This window comes from Chrysoperla carnea, chromosome 1 (genome assembly GCF_905475395.1).
Source record: "Chrysoperla carnea chromosome 1, inChrCarn1.1, whole genome shotgun sequence".
NCBI lineage: Eukaryota > Metazoa > Arthropoda > Insecta > Neuroptera > Chrysopidae > Chrysoperla > Chrysoperla carnea.
Genome location: NC_058337.1, coordinates 21,493,961 through 21,510,812, shown reverse-complemented (window position 1 = coordinate 21,510,812; position 16,852 = coordinate 21,493,961). Strand labels below are relative to the sequence as shown.

Genomic DNA, 16,852 nt, shown 5'->3' with positions numbered 1-16,852 from the left:
CCAAAAACACTATTTAAATGTTATTCAATTATAATAGTTGGCTGATGTCGAATTTGTCATATTACGCATAAAATGTACAACTAGACTTGATACCATGACAAAATTTGAAAGTGAAATTAAAATTGATTAAAAAACGAAGAAGTTTTAAGCATTCAAAGATTGATTGATCATCTTCTTTCAGCAAAAGAAAGTTTTATATGTATTTTATATGTATCTCTATCGTGATATTGGACACTGACGTCACTAACCTATATCTTCCTCCTCGTTTAGTTATAGTAATTTTAAACGTTCATATCTTGTGTGATTCTAAAGATTTTCAAAAACCAACTTCACTTTTTTGACCGTGCAGTGAGAATCTTTCACCGATCTTTACCTGAAGTGGTAGAAGAACCTGCGGGAAAACTTCTACTTTATCATTGCAACTCTCAGGATAATGAAAAAAATCATCGGAAACTACGTTTTTCTGTTGATGAATGCTAGAAAATTGGGATTTTTCAATCGACCGGAAATAAGTTAAATTAACAGAATAGTTCGAAAAATGCCACTTCCTACATCACAACCCCTTGAAAATAGGAAAAACATCCTTAACACTAACTGCGCCTTTCCTTTTCTCAAGCTAGTAAGATGCGGTTTTTTGTTTTTTTCATGTAATGATTTTTTCTGTGAAACGAATCTAAAGCCAAAGACCATCACGGAGATTGAGGAGGCTCTCCCTTGCGAACAGAGGTATTGATAAAATTTGTCTGATAAAAAAAGGTCAAATTTATGTAATAATTTAACTAACCCGGAAGATATATGACGAAATTTTTTGTTTAAATAATAAATAACTTGTATTACAAAATGTCACTTGATCATAATATGAATTGAAAATATTCAAAATTATTTGAAAGTTGTTTTTTAAATAATTATAGGAGACATACGTGTATCATCAGTATAGTGTAGAAATTTCAAATTTTTTCAAGGTCTAGTTCATTGCCATTTATAATATGATTGACAGAAAAAATATTTTTTTAAATAAAATAGCATCTTTTCATTATTTGAAGATTTTATTAACCCTTTGGCATTGCATATCCTATTTATGGAATTGTAAATAATTCTTATTAATAGTAGTATACCATCGTAAGGACTTAGTATCGTGCTTCACGTTGCTATTAAAGGGTTATGTTTCTTAGATCATCACGTAATTTTTTTTAATATTAACTTTTTTTTAGAGAACCATTAAAATTATGCAAATGTTGTAATTTTTCAAACTAGTTTTTATTAAAATATTAATAGTAGAGTAGTTTAGGATGTATTATTAATTATAGTAATTTAAGATGCATTATTAATTATAGTAATTTATTATCTAATTAATTAACTATATTCAGTTAATTTATTAAAATTAAGCTGTTTTACTGCTTAGACGTACTATATTTGAAAGTATTTAAAAAAATTAAAATAATCATAAAGAATATTCTAATATTATTTTGTAATTCTCTATGATACTACGAATTTATTTAAAATTAATATAGTTCATTCTATTAGTGGAATCCGTTTTTATTTAGACAGGCAACGAAATATGTGGACTGTCAGTTACTTCCAAGGTTCACGTAGCTTGTTTCAAATAAAAAATGCTCGTCGAAGTTTTTTCGGTTGACTTTGTATTTAAATAATTAAATATATATTTTAATTATTTTTATATTTATTATTTCAGATTTTGAATTTTGGATAGTTTCTCAAAGATTTTATTCTCAAGGGTTTATTTAAAAAAAAAAAAGTGGTAATTACTCACGTAAAAATTGTTTTTACAGTAGCGTTAATAAGATTCTAACCATTTTTTTATGAGAATACACTAAATTAATAAAACTTGCATTTCTTCATTTAGGAACAAAACAATATTTATATCGCGAGTTTTTAAATTCATTTTTTTATTTACTTTTAAAATCCAATAACGACATAACTGCGCTTATCGTTGTCAAATATTTAAAATTTAAAGAGAGTATAACCACGGTAGTCTGCATCTGATTTAAAGTTTGTATGAGTATAGTACAGGTACGAATTCGAGTAGGTAATGTGATGTTTCTGACGCTAATGTTTAGGTCTATGACTACGAATATGGTTTAGAAACATGTTTAATTTCATAATTTTGTTCTGTTTTTGCATATAATAGAAATTTCTCTTTTGAAAAAACTAATTTTTGCGAATTGATCATACCTAATAAAATTAATTAAAAAATATGTATCATTTGTGTTATTTTTATACTCTGTATAATGTATATAGCAAATATAAATCAAATATACTAATTTTAGCTCCTTAGTTTGTAACGTTTAGAAATATTAATGAAACGAACAAAATTTTGGTATAGGCGTTCATAAAATCACCTAATTAGTCCATTTCCGGTTGTCTGTCCTTCCGTGATTACGATAACTCAATAACAAAAAGAGATGTTATGGTGAAATTTTTAGAGCGTGCTGAGTACGGCAGCAGTGAGGTATAGTCCGTAAATAAGCAACATAGGTCAATTGGGTCTTTGACCCGTATGACCCATCTTGTAAACCGTAAGAGATATAACAAATGAAATGTAAAAAAATGTTTGTTATAAAAAATAAACAACTTTTTTTTTGTAAATATCATTGTTGTCCGGTGGGGGAGCAAATTAGGACCAAACATTGGTGGCTTCAACTAGTAAAGTCTTTCGAAAAATAAAACAAATGTCGGCAAAAGCCCGCCATTAGGAGTTGGTAATTTAAACCTTTCTTTTTTATTAAAAATAATGCAAACACTTACCAATAGTGTTTATACAGGCTATTTTAACAATTACCTGAATCAATTTGGTAATTTTCACTTGTTTTTGAATGTAGGCAATTTGCATTACCTACGTGTATTAAATAATAATGATAAGCTCCCTTTATAGGAAAAACCACTGATGACGTCAAGCTATATATACCAGTCATGAAAAAGTTCAAATTTTAAAAAAGCGGAAATAGACTATGGATTAACTTGACCGCTCAAAAAGTGGACTATAAATAACAACTAAGTTTATTCATACATTTGAAAAGTATAACTATAAATTACTATGGTTTTATAAAAGATGAAACTGAAACCCAGTTTAGGCCTGTTATCGTAGTTCTATTTTAATCCTGAATTTTTTGTATACCAAAATGATACAGTAGAATCTCGATAAGTTAAAGTCCAAGGGAAACACAAAATATTTTAAGTTATAGAGGTTTTAAGTTATCAAGTGTCTATGTTAGGTAAAGGTTAATATAGAGGTATGTACATGTTTCTATGTACCCTAGTTGATATAGAGGTATGTACATGTTTCTATTTAGTTACTGAGGGCCTATACAGAGATTATTTATTTAAGTTATAGAGGTTGCGTATCATAAGTTATAGAGGTTTTGGGCTCTGATGGGAAGGGAACATAGTATTTTTTGAAGTAACAGAGGTTTTTATGTTACCGAGGTTTAAGTTATCGAGATTCTACTGTATTCCCAATAGAGACAGAGTACTTGTAATAATAAAGGCAGTAATTTATCAAGTTGCCTGCCTAGTAGTTAACCTATATTCTAATCTAATTTTAGTTTTGTTTTATTAATAAATAAATATATCGATGCAATCCAATTCAATAAAATAAAGATGATTATATAAAAAAAAAATATAATATAAAATATTTCACATTTGAATGAATACAACACATACATATTAAAGTTAAAAAGGTAGAATTACATCATATTTTATAAAACAAACAGATATTTAGTATTTACAGTCAATATAATAATGATGAGAGATTTCATTTAAAGAATCATTCTGCCATATCATTTATAAATACATACATGTACGTATATCTATGTAGTATTACTGTAATATGATGACCCCAATTATTTATTTATTCATTCAAACTAACTTGAATAATATTATTTTTTTAAATAAAATTAAAAAAAAAAAAAATCAAAATAATATTATTATTATTATTGTTGTTAGTATTGGTACTGTTAACTTTTATTATAACAAACAAAAAATTATTTAACATCACGTTCACTATATTTAATTAAAAACATTTTTCACTTTTTATTTAAATAGTAGTTCGGCCGTCACGTGACTAGTCAACTAATCAACTAGGCAATTTGTATGATGTAAAAATATAATAAATAAAATGTTTATTTATGTTTTCTTTTTGGAAAGTGCAGCAAGATAAAATTTTTCTTGCATAAACAGAATCTGTGATAAATTTTCACCATGATGAAAACTTTTTGAAGCTCAATCACCGATTAATTTTTGTACAGAAAATTAAAAAACTATGTTTATTGTGATCAAAATACTTTGAACTATCATCTACCACAAAAAGAATGAGCATTTACCGTACTTGCTCAAAGAGTTGGACTACTTTAAAAACATTTTTCACTTTTTATCTAATTACAAAAAAAATAATTTGGAAAACGGTTGACCCTGCAGGTCATCCCTGTAACTTCCCGCATTCCCGCAAGTATTGACTCATAACGTGTAAAAATTTTTAATAACAAAAATGAAGATGTTCGATGCTTTTGAGCTTCTAGCTCAAAAATTTCATAGACGTTTGATTAAACACTATTTTTTAAATTTTCAAATCGCGATAACTTTAGAATGAATAAACCGATTTTCACGCGGTTGGTGACATTCGACGCAGTTTTTGAAGCTTCATGAAGACTCTGTAAGTTTCAATTGATAGAACAAAAAATTTTGAGGTTATTCCGAAAAAACGCTTTTTTGGGTTTTCTTTCGTCAACGATAACTCACGAACGAATCAACCGATTTTGACCGGACTGGTGTTGAGAGCTGATTAGTTTTTGGAATTGATCGATACAGCCGTTTAAAAGTTATTAAAAAAAAACCACTTAAAAAATGATTTTTGCTTTTTTGAGATTTCTCGAAATCTATTGGTTCGAAGCCCTTTCGAATGGCACCAACCGCGATCAAATCGGACAAGCCGTTCAAAAGTTATGAGAGGTTTACATACACACACACACACACACACACACACACACACACACACACACACACACACACACACACACACACACACACACACACACACACACACACACACACACACACACACACACACACACACACACACTTCAAATATTAGGTTGTTTCAAATGTTTTGTCCATTTTTATGAGTCTACTTTAAACTGTAATATTTCAATGAATACTTATTCAATTTAATCGAAATAAGCCGATAAGCGCCATTTCAATCAATGCACTTTTGCCAACGTAACACAAGTCGATTAATTCCGCCGGCATAAAAATTGAGTGCTCGGGACTCGATGAAAAGATGGTAGACGGTTGGCGAGAGGCCTGAAAAGTATGGAAGGTGAGGTAGAGGCGAGTTTTGGGCGGTGTTTTGTGAAACGGGCGCACCTCTTCAGTTGACCAGTGCCGGCTGCTGCTGATGTAATTTTCGGTACATTTCGTCGATTTCCTCACAATAGGACTTTGCCGCGAGGGTTTGGCCCGGTTGTAGAAAGAAACTATCAAAAAGGCAAAAAATTAAAATTTGCGAAAAAATGAGCAGCATCAACGTATAGAGTAGTAAATTCTCTATCGATAGCACGACTCAGTAGAATTAAAATTTAATGACATATGGAGCTACAAAAACACATGACATTAACCATTATTTCAATGGAATGTTTTTAATATTCTCTATGATTGTGTCAACGGGTCTTCTTTATGGTGACATGTGTGTGTAATCATTGATCTTTAACGGTAAATTTGTCAATAAAATAAAACCATAGATATAATACCATAAAGCTGTGTAGACAAAGGAAACGCTATTACTGAATTCTTGTCCGCAGAGAGAAATGTAGAAAGAGACGTATAAGAGAGACGAAAACTGCTATATGCTCCTACTTTATTTGTCTTTATCTATCTCAGTCTCTCTCTACTGCGACCACCCGTCTTGGCGGCAGCTTTACAGCTCTTTGGTATCTTTCTCTATGAATGAAACTGCGTTTACCTGAGGTGAGCACTCAGTTAATTTACTGAGTACTCGCTAAAAAAAGACGTAACACAGGCACCCCATATATATGTTATTTTTTTCTTTAAGATCAATAAGGTGTCAGTAAAATGATCGAGATACTGTTGAGCTTAATCGATTAAACGTATGCAAATTTTATTTACCAGGACTGTCTGTGTTTTTTTTATGACCAAATTTTAAATGACCCAGATGATGTTTCGTTGATTTAATCAGTCCTGTTAAATTTAAACTTAAAGACTTAAAAGTTAATGCTTTTTATTAATTTTCTATAGCGATTTTTCCCAAATTTTCAAATTTAAATTTTCGATTTCGTAACTATTGAATAATGGCTATTTTGTTTCTTTAGTTAAATAAATTGTTAATTTAATGAATTTATATACTAATTGAATAATTTATTGTTTCAGGACCAAAGGAATTCTTTTATAATGGTCACAATTATTTCTATAGTGGACATGTACCTGCATTAGCTAACAGACGTGTTGATTGGTTAGATGGACGTAATATTTGCCGTGAATACTGTATGGATTTAGTATCATTAGAAACACAAGAAGAAAATAATATGATATTTAAATTAATCCAACAAAGTGAGTATAAAATTAATAATAATTATGAAATAAAAACAATTTTACTTGAACTAATTCTAAAAATTGAAGTATAAAGAGATGAGATGGCTATATATATTTTCCCACTCAATTTGTTTCGCTCTATAACTTATATTCATTAAAAAGTTCAACAAAAATTTTTAGTAACAATAGCTTCAAATCAAATCTACAAATTTTTTTCGTTAGATTATACAGGATGGGCCAGATGAGTATGCGATTTCGAAAATGTTTTTTAACAAAACAAAACTCAATTTTTTTAATTTGTTGACCTTTATAAAATGCACCATAAAAAAGCAATAAAATTGTATTTTTAAGTAAATTAAGCAAATTGTATTCTTAACAACTTAAATTGTTAAATCAAGAGCATTCTTAAGCAACAGCATTCAAGAAAATTAACTAAATGTACCTGAGAAACTTCAGTAAAATGACGTCCATTTAAGGATATATATAAGGATTGAATAATACTAGGGATTTCGATAAAACTTTATAAATCCTTTTTTTGATTAACAAAGTTTCCAAAAATCACAAAAATTCTTAGGTCATCGGACTTATTATTATTATTATATTATCGTTAAGAAGTTAACTGAAAAATGATGAATCATACAGGTTATCCTTTTCAATTGGATATTTCTATATCAAAAAATCTAGAGAGTATGATAAATAACTGTCTAAAATATTTAAACAATCTTTTAGTTTATAATAATACCATAAAAATATAAGGTTGTCGATGATTTAAAAACCAAATTTTAATTTAATTATGAGTTCATCGAAGATCCATCATTTGATGAACAGAGACGACTATAGTTAGAGTATTGATGATCGAAGAGCGCTATCTATAGTATCAAATTTATAAGCATCACTTGCACACAATATATTATATGTTTTTGTAGTTGCGTAGTACTGTAAGTTAAAAATAATTCATTACTTGACTACAAAGCATGTATTTGGTTTATATGTATGTACCGTCGAATAAACCAAAACTTTTTTACAATACTGTAGGTTTTCAATCACCTTAAGCGTACACATTTTTCCAGACCAAATTCATCACATTGCGTAGAATTTCATTGTTCATTGTCAGTTCCAGGTGTTCAAGGCTTCAACTGCTAGTTGTAGTTTTTCCATGAACAATTTTTTGAGACTCTTCTTTTTAGGTAAACTCACAAGAAAATTTCAAAAGTTGTTTGATTAAATTTACTTAAAAATACAATTTATATAATTTTTTAAATACTTTTTTATGTAGTTTAATTGGTAAAAAATGTTTTTGTTTTGTTTTACAGTGTTTTTTTATTAAATTCTCTTTTTAGAGTTCTCTGCCCCATTATGTATGTTAATATTAATATGTTCAATATTAATCTTGTTTTAAAATTTAAATAATTTTTTAATATCAATGTGCCTTTAGTAATGCTACTTGTAAATCAATAACTTTCTTATTTTTTACGTAATATTTTATTAATCCAATAAAATATTACTGAAATCAATTTAACCGTTATTTTATATGGTAATGTTAATGTTATCTTCTTTAATACCAATATATTATGTAAAAACATTTAAAAACAATACTCATAATTTTGAAAAAAGGTGTAAAAAACCAAAACAAGTCAAAATAATTACTTATAAAACGGTTTTATGTTTAATTTTAAACGAAAAAGAAGTCAAAAGTGTACTCCTTAACTTTAAAGGGTACATTAAAAAAAAATCAATTATCATTAATATTTTTGCTGTTTATTAAAATACATTAAAACACAGTTAATAATCATTAATTTAATTGCTTATTTGGAAAAAATTTCATAAAAAGGGAATAAAAACTAAAAAAAGAGTACTATTTGTGTATAAATGTATTTGTTCAGCAACTCTGAATTGGTACCATTTCAGAAACAATGTTTAATTAACAAAAAAGCATGCATATTCCTTATTGATTGTCAGATTTGGCATAAAAGCCACCAGCTATGAGAAAATTGCCCAGTACAAATTAAGGACTGATGCGCAATAAAATACTTTGTCATTTTCTTTTTTAATAAGTTAGACTAGGTTTTTAGTTTAGGATTCTATAAATTAGCTCATTACATTCGAAAACTTAGTTGGTGCACTTCATTGTAACGTCTGTCTGAATTGTAATTGTAACATAATGTTATGTTGGGAAAACATGTCTTAAAATAGAAATAGTAGAAAAAAAATGAAAATTTTACCCCGGCACTGGGAATTGAACCTGGATTTTTAGATTTCTGGCTTAACGCAGTATCAACTTAATCACAGCGGATCAAACACTATGGTTACTTCAATTTTACATACAAAGATTATTGTGCTATAACCTTCAATTCACATGCCGTCACTTACTCTCCTTTTGTTCACAATTTCTTTAACATTTAAAATTATCAGTGTTTCTCCACTATATTATACATTTATTATACATAAAAATCTTCCTCTTGAATCACTCTATCTATTAGAACAAACCTCATCAAAATCTGTTGAGTAGTTTTAGAGATCTAAGTATAAATAAGGACTAGGGATAGACAGAAAGTAGCGATTTTGTTTTATACTATATATTGATAAAAAAAAGATTTTGGAATTAGGATGAATTAAAAATTTTGTCCCAAATACCTTATTTTCCCATTAATTATCTTCGATTATCTACTTTAATATAACATTTAATTTGAGATCTTTGCCTATCGAAAAAATAATTTTATTTGGGTGAAATCTGGCCTGAATTTACTGTGTTATCACCAACCTATTCTAATATTTGTCCATTAATATTTTTCAGATGATGTACCATACATTTGGACGTCAGGACGTTTATGTGATTTCAAAGGATGCGAAGGACGTCCAGATTTAGAACCCAAAAACTTATTCGGATGGTTCTGGTCAGCAAACAGAGAAAAGATGGCACCAACAAATCAAATTCCAAATGGTTGGGGATACAATCCATGGAGTCAAACTGGTCACAAGAAAACTCGTCAACCAGACAATGCTGAATTTGATATCAATGGTACAAATGAATCATGCTTAAGTATTTTAAATAATGTTTACAATGATGGTATTGCATGGCACGATGTTGCTTGTTATCACGAAAAACCTGTTGTATGTGAAGATAGTGAAGAATTATTAAATTATGTTGCTGCCACAAATCGTGGAATTCGATTATAAGAAAAAAAAATTATTTTTTGAATAAAAAATATTTATAAAAATTAAAAAAAAAAAATACAATAGTTAGTAGAACAACTCAATTTAGGTGCTACAAATTTTTTTTCCCAATTTCAAATGGTCAGTACAATTCTACTTAATTAAGCCCGTTCTACAAAAAAGTAGTAGGTATGTCAAATGTGATATAATTCCAAATAAAAGAATCTTAGATCAAAATTGATAAATTGACATTTAAAGATTTCCTTTTCAAATGTCAAATGTCTACAATATAAAATGGGCGATTTATTATTATAGAACAGGCCTTATAGGGTGTCATTCGTTTCTTCACCCTTTTTTATTTAGAGTCACAACAATTTTTATTTTATTTTTTTGAGAACTTTTTAGAAAACTATTTATTTGACAATTGTATATTTTGAAATTTATATATGTAGATTTTTCTTATGATATTGACTGTATCAAGTACTGTTCAAAATAATAAATTTTAATTTCTAAAATTATAATAGTTTTATTTCATACCCTATATTTGAAATGTACCTAATATTTTCCTGAATTAATTCCTATCCCGTTTCTATCTTTTTTAGTGTTTAAGTTAACCGTTACGGTTGAGTACTGGCAAAAAATTTTGTTCAAGGTATTTTGAATTGAAAATTTTATTTATCAATTTTCACATCTTTTGTAAAATTTCTTATCGACTCTCAATACGGTTTATGAGATATTAACTATCAATGTCAGCGTCTTTACTAAAAATATAGCTCTTCTACCAAAAAACGCTGACATTGATAGTTAATTTCTCATAAACCGCTCAGAGAATCGATATTAAAATTTTACAAAAGATTTATAAACGGATGATATAAAAATTTTACAAGTAATTATGTTGTGATCTGGAAATACCTTAAAAGAAATAATACTGACAATTAGAGTAGGTATTTATATTTTTTTTATTTTCTGTTTAAAATTAGAAATACATTTTCTCAAATATTCTTCCTTAAGCTGGATTTTAATCTCCAATGACGAATTAAACTTATACAAAATTTGTATAAGTTTAAAGTTTAAAAAATTTTTATAAGTTTAAAAAATTCAAAAGTATTTCTTTTAAATTTTTTCAAAGGATTATAGTACCCTAAGTTAAGAAAAGAAATATACATTTTTTTTACCGTACCGTTTAAGAAATATAATTAATTAAAATTAATAATATATGGTTTTGTAAAAAAAATTTTGGTTAATTATAAAATAGGACTAAAAACGTACTTTCTGTTAAATTTCAAAATGGTTTACTACACAGTTTTTATACCATGTATATGAAAAATATACATAGTATATTAAGTTTAATCACAAGTTTGTAACGCTTAAAAATATTGATGCTAGGAAAAAAAATTTGGTTTAGGTGTTCATAGAATCACCTAATTAGTCCATTTCCGTAAGTCAGTCTGTCTGTCTGTCGTCTGTCGTCTGTCCTTCTGTCATCACGATTACTCAAAACGAAAAGAGATATCAAGCTGAAATTTTTATAGTGTGCTTAAGACGTAAAAAGTGAGGTCGAGTTCGTAAATGAGGGTCCGTAGGACCCATCTTGTAAACCATTAGAGATAGAGCAAATGTTTAAATGTAAAAAATGTTCCTTATAAAAAATAAACTACTTTTGTTTGAAACATTTTCTTGTAAACATCACTGTTTACCCACGAGGGCGCTAATTAGGTGAAAATTTGGTAGTATGTATTAATATGGGAATATCAGTTATGTGTGTGTGGCTATTTAAGAGTGGAAATCTTTCTTTACTGATATGACGTCAAAAAACAAACGATTGCGTCATCAAAACTGTCTGTACATGGTATTTCAACAATTAACTCAGTCAATTGTTGTTTGTTTTCACTTGTTTAAATTAATTTTTTTAACTTGTCGTTTGCCTTTATTTTTTTCATAACAGCCATATTTAGGGAGATTTATATAGGGGAAAATAAATTTAGGGAAATATATATCGTCTATTCATTTTTATTTCAGTGACAAAAATGAAATAATTTAACAGTTATGTTAATTTATTATTAAACTATTTATGTAAAACGGGTTTAGGTGAAAAATGCAAGCATGTTTCGGCCACTTGTTGTACTGATATAGTTATACAACATTCTAACTTTAAATGTTTTTTACATTTTATCGAAGCTTATTACTACTTTATTAACTTTTTTTTGTCATAATATATTAAAAAATGATATTTTTTTAGAAAAGGAGAATAGTTAGGGTTTTTTTCTTGTACTGCCAAAAAAAGTTAAGAGAAAATCAACAGAAGCGTTTCCTGAAAAAAAAATTTGAGTCCAAGATGGTGACAATATTTTTTAAAACAAAGGCATGAATACTAAGAACAAGTCCAATTAAGAATGGCTGTGATAATAATGTAAAAAAAAAAACATCCATAGTATATTTGTCCTTTAGCAAGCAAGTTTTTGTATTAAATGTTGATTTTGATAGTGTATTCGTGGAAAAAATGTAACTAAAAATTGCTAGTTAATATAATACAAGTAATAATAAAAGAAAGGCTATTATTCCATTTATTCCTCATATTTATTCCTTGAAACTGTACATTAAATCTAGTATATCTAATATATGAATTATATGCGTTTCCATCATTTATTTCACGGGTTTTAATTTTTTGGTACCTCAAAAACATTTTGTTGTGAACCAAATGGTGAATCAAAACCACCCTCGCATCGACTTGAGCGCACAAAAAATTTTTAGCAAGACCGGTTCTTCCGTTTAGGAGAAGTTAAATTGCAAACACGCGTTGACGCGAGTTCCAAGATTTTTGTTCATCCAAAAAGTGCTCAACGTGCCAAAAGAAGTTTTCAAGTCGCAAAATATCTCTACAATCCGTAAAAAAAGTTCTGACCCCAACATTTGTTTATATTTGAGTAAAGAACTTCTAATACGTATTATAAATACGTATTTCTATCACAATGTAGTCACTGACTGAATAAAGTTTTCGTAAATAATCTTAGACAATTTTACGTTCATACACAATAGTATTTACATAAATATGATGCACATTGCCTAAACAAGAATATTAATTACATTGGTCAGGAATTTTGTATATTTATTCACATTACGAATGTGTGTATATTTAGCAAATATATTATAAAAATATAATAATTGAATATAATATAGAGAATGATTATAAAGTCTTATAATACACTTTTTGTATAAAAAATAAGCTCTATGTTTAAATTATGTTTATGTTTTCTGCATGATAGTTTTTGTTGTACTTGAGCACTAGTTTTATGTGTATTACCTATTTAAATGAATAATTTTCATTATATTTAATCCAAGCTAACAACTAATAATATTAATTTTCCCATTTTACTCCTGTAAAATATTTTTTTTTTTTTTTCAAAATTTTTAGAAATTTTATATATAGAAATACAAATAGAAAAGTTTTCTAAAACACAGATGTAAGCTACAGTCAAATTGACTGATTGCTTTAATACCTACAGGGTGTAGTACTAAATTGGTTCGATCTTTGAATTTTGTTTTAGATCAGGTCATACAGCCCCATTGTGAAATACGTGTTTTACAACCTTTTCCGTTGACACCTCCTTCAAGCATATACCATGCACATACCAGCCCATCACAACAATTCGTTGTGACGGAGGGAATCGAACCCGTTACTCTAGATATACCGTATACGGAATTGGCTTTAACCAACTGAGATACTATAGATGATTAATTTTTCTTTAAAATATTATTGATATTTAGTAAATTTATAAATTCGAAACAACAAAATTTTACTACTGGTTTTCAAAATACACTTTGAATTTTCCAAGGTCACCGTCTCTAAAATAACCCGAGTATAAATCATCGAAGAGGAACTATTAGTTTCTAAGAATCCTCAAGATTAAGGCTTCGTTATTTATCATTTTTTAACAGTACATACTTATAATAAGCCAAGTTGTGGGAAAGAAATTATTCCTAATTTGACCATTTTGTCGTTAAGTTCCTTATTTACAAAGAAATTTACGTTCGCAACTTCAAGAAATTATAGTAAATTTATTTCTTATAACTTTGCTTATAGTAAAAATTTTTTTATAATATAAGTTGAAAAATTTTTAAAACGAGGTCTAAATCGTTAACGGTTTTATAACGAAAAACGTTTGGTTAATGGCTATATAGCAGATTTGCTGAAGCCAGTTTACATAAAAAAAATAAAAAAATAAAAACGTTAAAGCACTTTTCGTTTTTGAATTTCTTAAGGCATACATGGTTTTTCTTTTGTTTGGTGTTTTGTACTTGGGTTTTTTTTTTTTTTTTTTTAAACTATAATTCATTCTCTGTGAATTTATATTGAAAAAGCATAATTATCTGGATTTTACTATGCATTTGGATCTATTCTTTGGATCGTTGTCAGTAATTTTGAAATCATTTTCTGTTTAACATTAACCAATTTATGCGTGAACCAATTTTTTAATGGGAATATATTCCAATTTCACGTGGTGCAATGCGTTTTCTCGCTATTAATTACTGAATATCATACACAATCAGTAGAAGATTGCAGTTCTTTACATTTTTCCACAAATTGCTCAAACTTTTCCGAGCTTTTTTAATATTTAATATTTTAAATAAATAAAAACATTCCGAAATCATAAACCAAAATTATTTTGAATGAAAATAATTATTAATGAAAAAATTATTATCATGAAAAAATAATAATGAAAATGTGGAAACTACAAATCACAACAATAATCTTGGCCAGCGGACGCTCCCCGCACCCCGTGACATCCCATTGTGTGTACAACGTAAGAGTATGTGGTGTGAAAGAAGGTTTCTAAAAATGCCTTTCTTACATTAAAATGAGACACATTCACGTTTAGAGGAGAAAGTTTGGTAAAGGGATAACGGGGGTAGGGTTGAGGTCATAGTTGTACTAAACTGATGATATTGACTGCATTGCAATTCCCCAGCCTCCCTCAAGTTAGTACAAGTTCCTTAAGATCGGAAACTTTGGATAGATATCTTAGTACCTATCCCCAAATAGCCAGTAAAAATTTCATTCAGTTCGGAATACTTTCCAGCTACCCCCTCCCCCCTATTTATATATATCGACTACGTTATTACCGCCAGTATTAAAAATTAAATTCTATGGTGGAAACGCAAGGTAATATTAGATTTTATAAGAACTAATAGCTACACAAATGTCCATCAGAAGTAGTCAATAGCGATTAGTCTTCTTATAAGAAAACCGCCTCAGATTACGTGACTGGGAGCTACATCATTGTCACAAATAGTAGCCAATTAAGTCGAGTCTTATATTCTTAGCTTAAGGATTAAGTTGATCTAAAGATGGTTATAAATAAAGCTCATGCACTTCGAATAACACTACAAAGTTTTTCATTTCGATTTGCCGATTCAACGGCTTATATCACAAATTTTAAAAATAGAAGGAATTTAATTCCTTGTCTCAATTCTAAAAGTTTATCACTTAATAGAAATTACAACAAAACCAATAATAAATTTTATAGACAATTTTTTACGAAAAAAAATTTTTTTTAGTTGGCAAATTTCCAAGTGGTGTATATAAGACGTTTAAACAGTATGTTGATCGTTTCTAATATTAGGACGGCTTATGCTCGCTGATCTAAACTTGGATGTTGTTACATTTCGTACATGGTCGGAATCTGATCACATTTGTGTGAGTTTATAGAACAATTTTAAGTAAAAACGAAATATTATTGTGGTGTACGAAAAACACGGTCGTCATTTCTTATTATTTTCAGTGTGTGTGTATGTGTTTTTATATGTGTGTATTTTTCTGCATTTTTTTTTAAAGTGCTAGTGTGTGATTTAATAAAATTGGTTTTTATTGTGTGAAAATCACGATCGATCGATAAGAAAAATCGATGAAATTACCATTTATCGATATTAATTTTATCATATTTATTTATAACAATGAGTGTAAGTATTAAATTTATATTTAGTATAAGTTTTAAGTAAAACAAAAAACGTGACAAATTTTACGTAGGAAGATTTTCTAATTTTTATGAATGTTTCAAAATTAGTTTTTAATCTAGAAGAAATAAAATGATAAACCTTAAAAAAATGAAGCCACTGTCGACACGGCTTCAGTAGCAGAAGCGCATATCCATAATGTTTCTGTGTACAAATCTTGTACCAACCTCGAACGTCACAGCTTCTTTAGACGTCAGACTAAATAAGTATAGTAGTGATTACGTATAAAACTATGAGTTGTTCAAGTGTTCAAGGCAATAAAATTCTAGTCTGAATATGTTATAATCCCTTTAACCTCATATCCTTTGAATTTTCTATAAGGGTAATTTATTAAGGTGTCGGCTTTTATGTAGAGTTTAATGAAAACGATGGATGTTTTAGAAATACTAAAGCAGTCATTTTTGGCATTCAAGTACATTAATTTAATTTTTTATCTGTCTGATGTCCAGCAGTTTCATTGAACAATTCCAAGTATACAGGTGTAATGTTTCAAACAAGAATACTCTCCGTTAAATTACCTTTCAAACGAAATCAAAGAAATTAAAATCGGTTTTGATGCGTTAAGGCGCTACGACGCACAGACAGGCAGCCAGACACACATAACTCCTAGTCTCCTTTAACCCTTACTTTGCGATCATATTGTCAGTAAATTTACCTTAAACTGATCTATGCGTTATTACGAATAATTCATAAATACATAACGCTATTCAAAGATTTTTCGAATTTAAGTTTTTTCTCTCAACACTGTCATTAAATATAGCTAAATACGATCAATGGCTCATTATAAAGAAATTTACAAATAGTAGCTCGATATTTTCAGTAGTTTTTGTAGATTATAATTATGTAGATATTAGGAAAAAATTTAAAACGTTCCGATGGTTTTAAGGATACTCATTGTACCACAATTCAAGAGAGACATATATCACGGATTCAGAAGCGGCGTTAGCCAACGCAAGACTCGTGTCGTGTCTCGTCAAGAGTAGTGCACTTTTTGCGAGGCCTTTTTATACATAAAAGTTAACGAGCTTTTTGTTTTGCAAATGTGTCGATGGATGTGTCGAAATCAGTAGTACGCGAAATATTCTTTGCCATAGTTGATCTCAAATAGTTTTCGATCAATTTTAAT

At 28.5% G+C, this 16,852-nt stretch overlaps 2 protein-coding genes across 3 annotated transcripts in view; both read left to right on the top strand.

Moving 5' to 3' along the window:
* Positions 1–10,109, top strand: part of LOC123291116 — a 40,661-nt gene extending 30,552 nt beyond the window's left edge. The window contains exons 3-4 of the mRNA XM_044871577.1: positions 6,400–6,579; positions 9,356–10,109. Coding sequence (XP_044727512.1) covers positions 6,400–6,579; positions 9,356–9,738 — 563 coding nt within the window. The 3' untranslated portion in view covers positions 9,739–10,109. The remainder of the gene's footprint in view (positions 1–6,399; positions 6,580–9,355) is intronic.
* Positions 10,110–15,488: 5,379 nt separating this feature from the next.
* Positions 15,489–16,852, top strand: part of LOC123290413 (E3 ubiquitin-protein ligase lubel) — a 32,283-nt gene continuing 30,919 nt past the window's right edge. For both annotated transcript variants that reach the window (XM_044870585.1, XM_044870586.1), the window contains exon 1: positions 15,489–15,672. In XM_044870585.1, the coding sequence (XP_044726520.1) occupies positions 15,667–15,672 (6 nt within the window). In that variant the 5' untranslated portion in view covers positions 15,489–15,666. The remainder of the gene's footprint in view (positions 15,673–16,852) is intronic.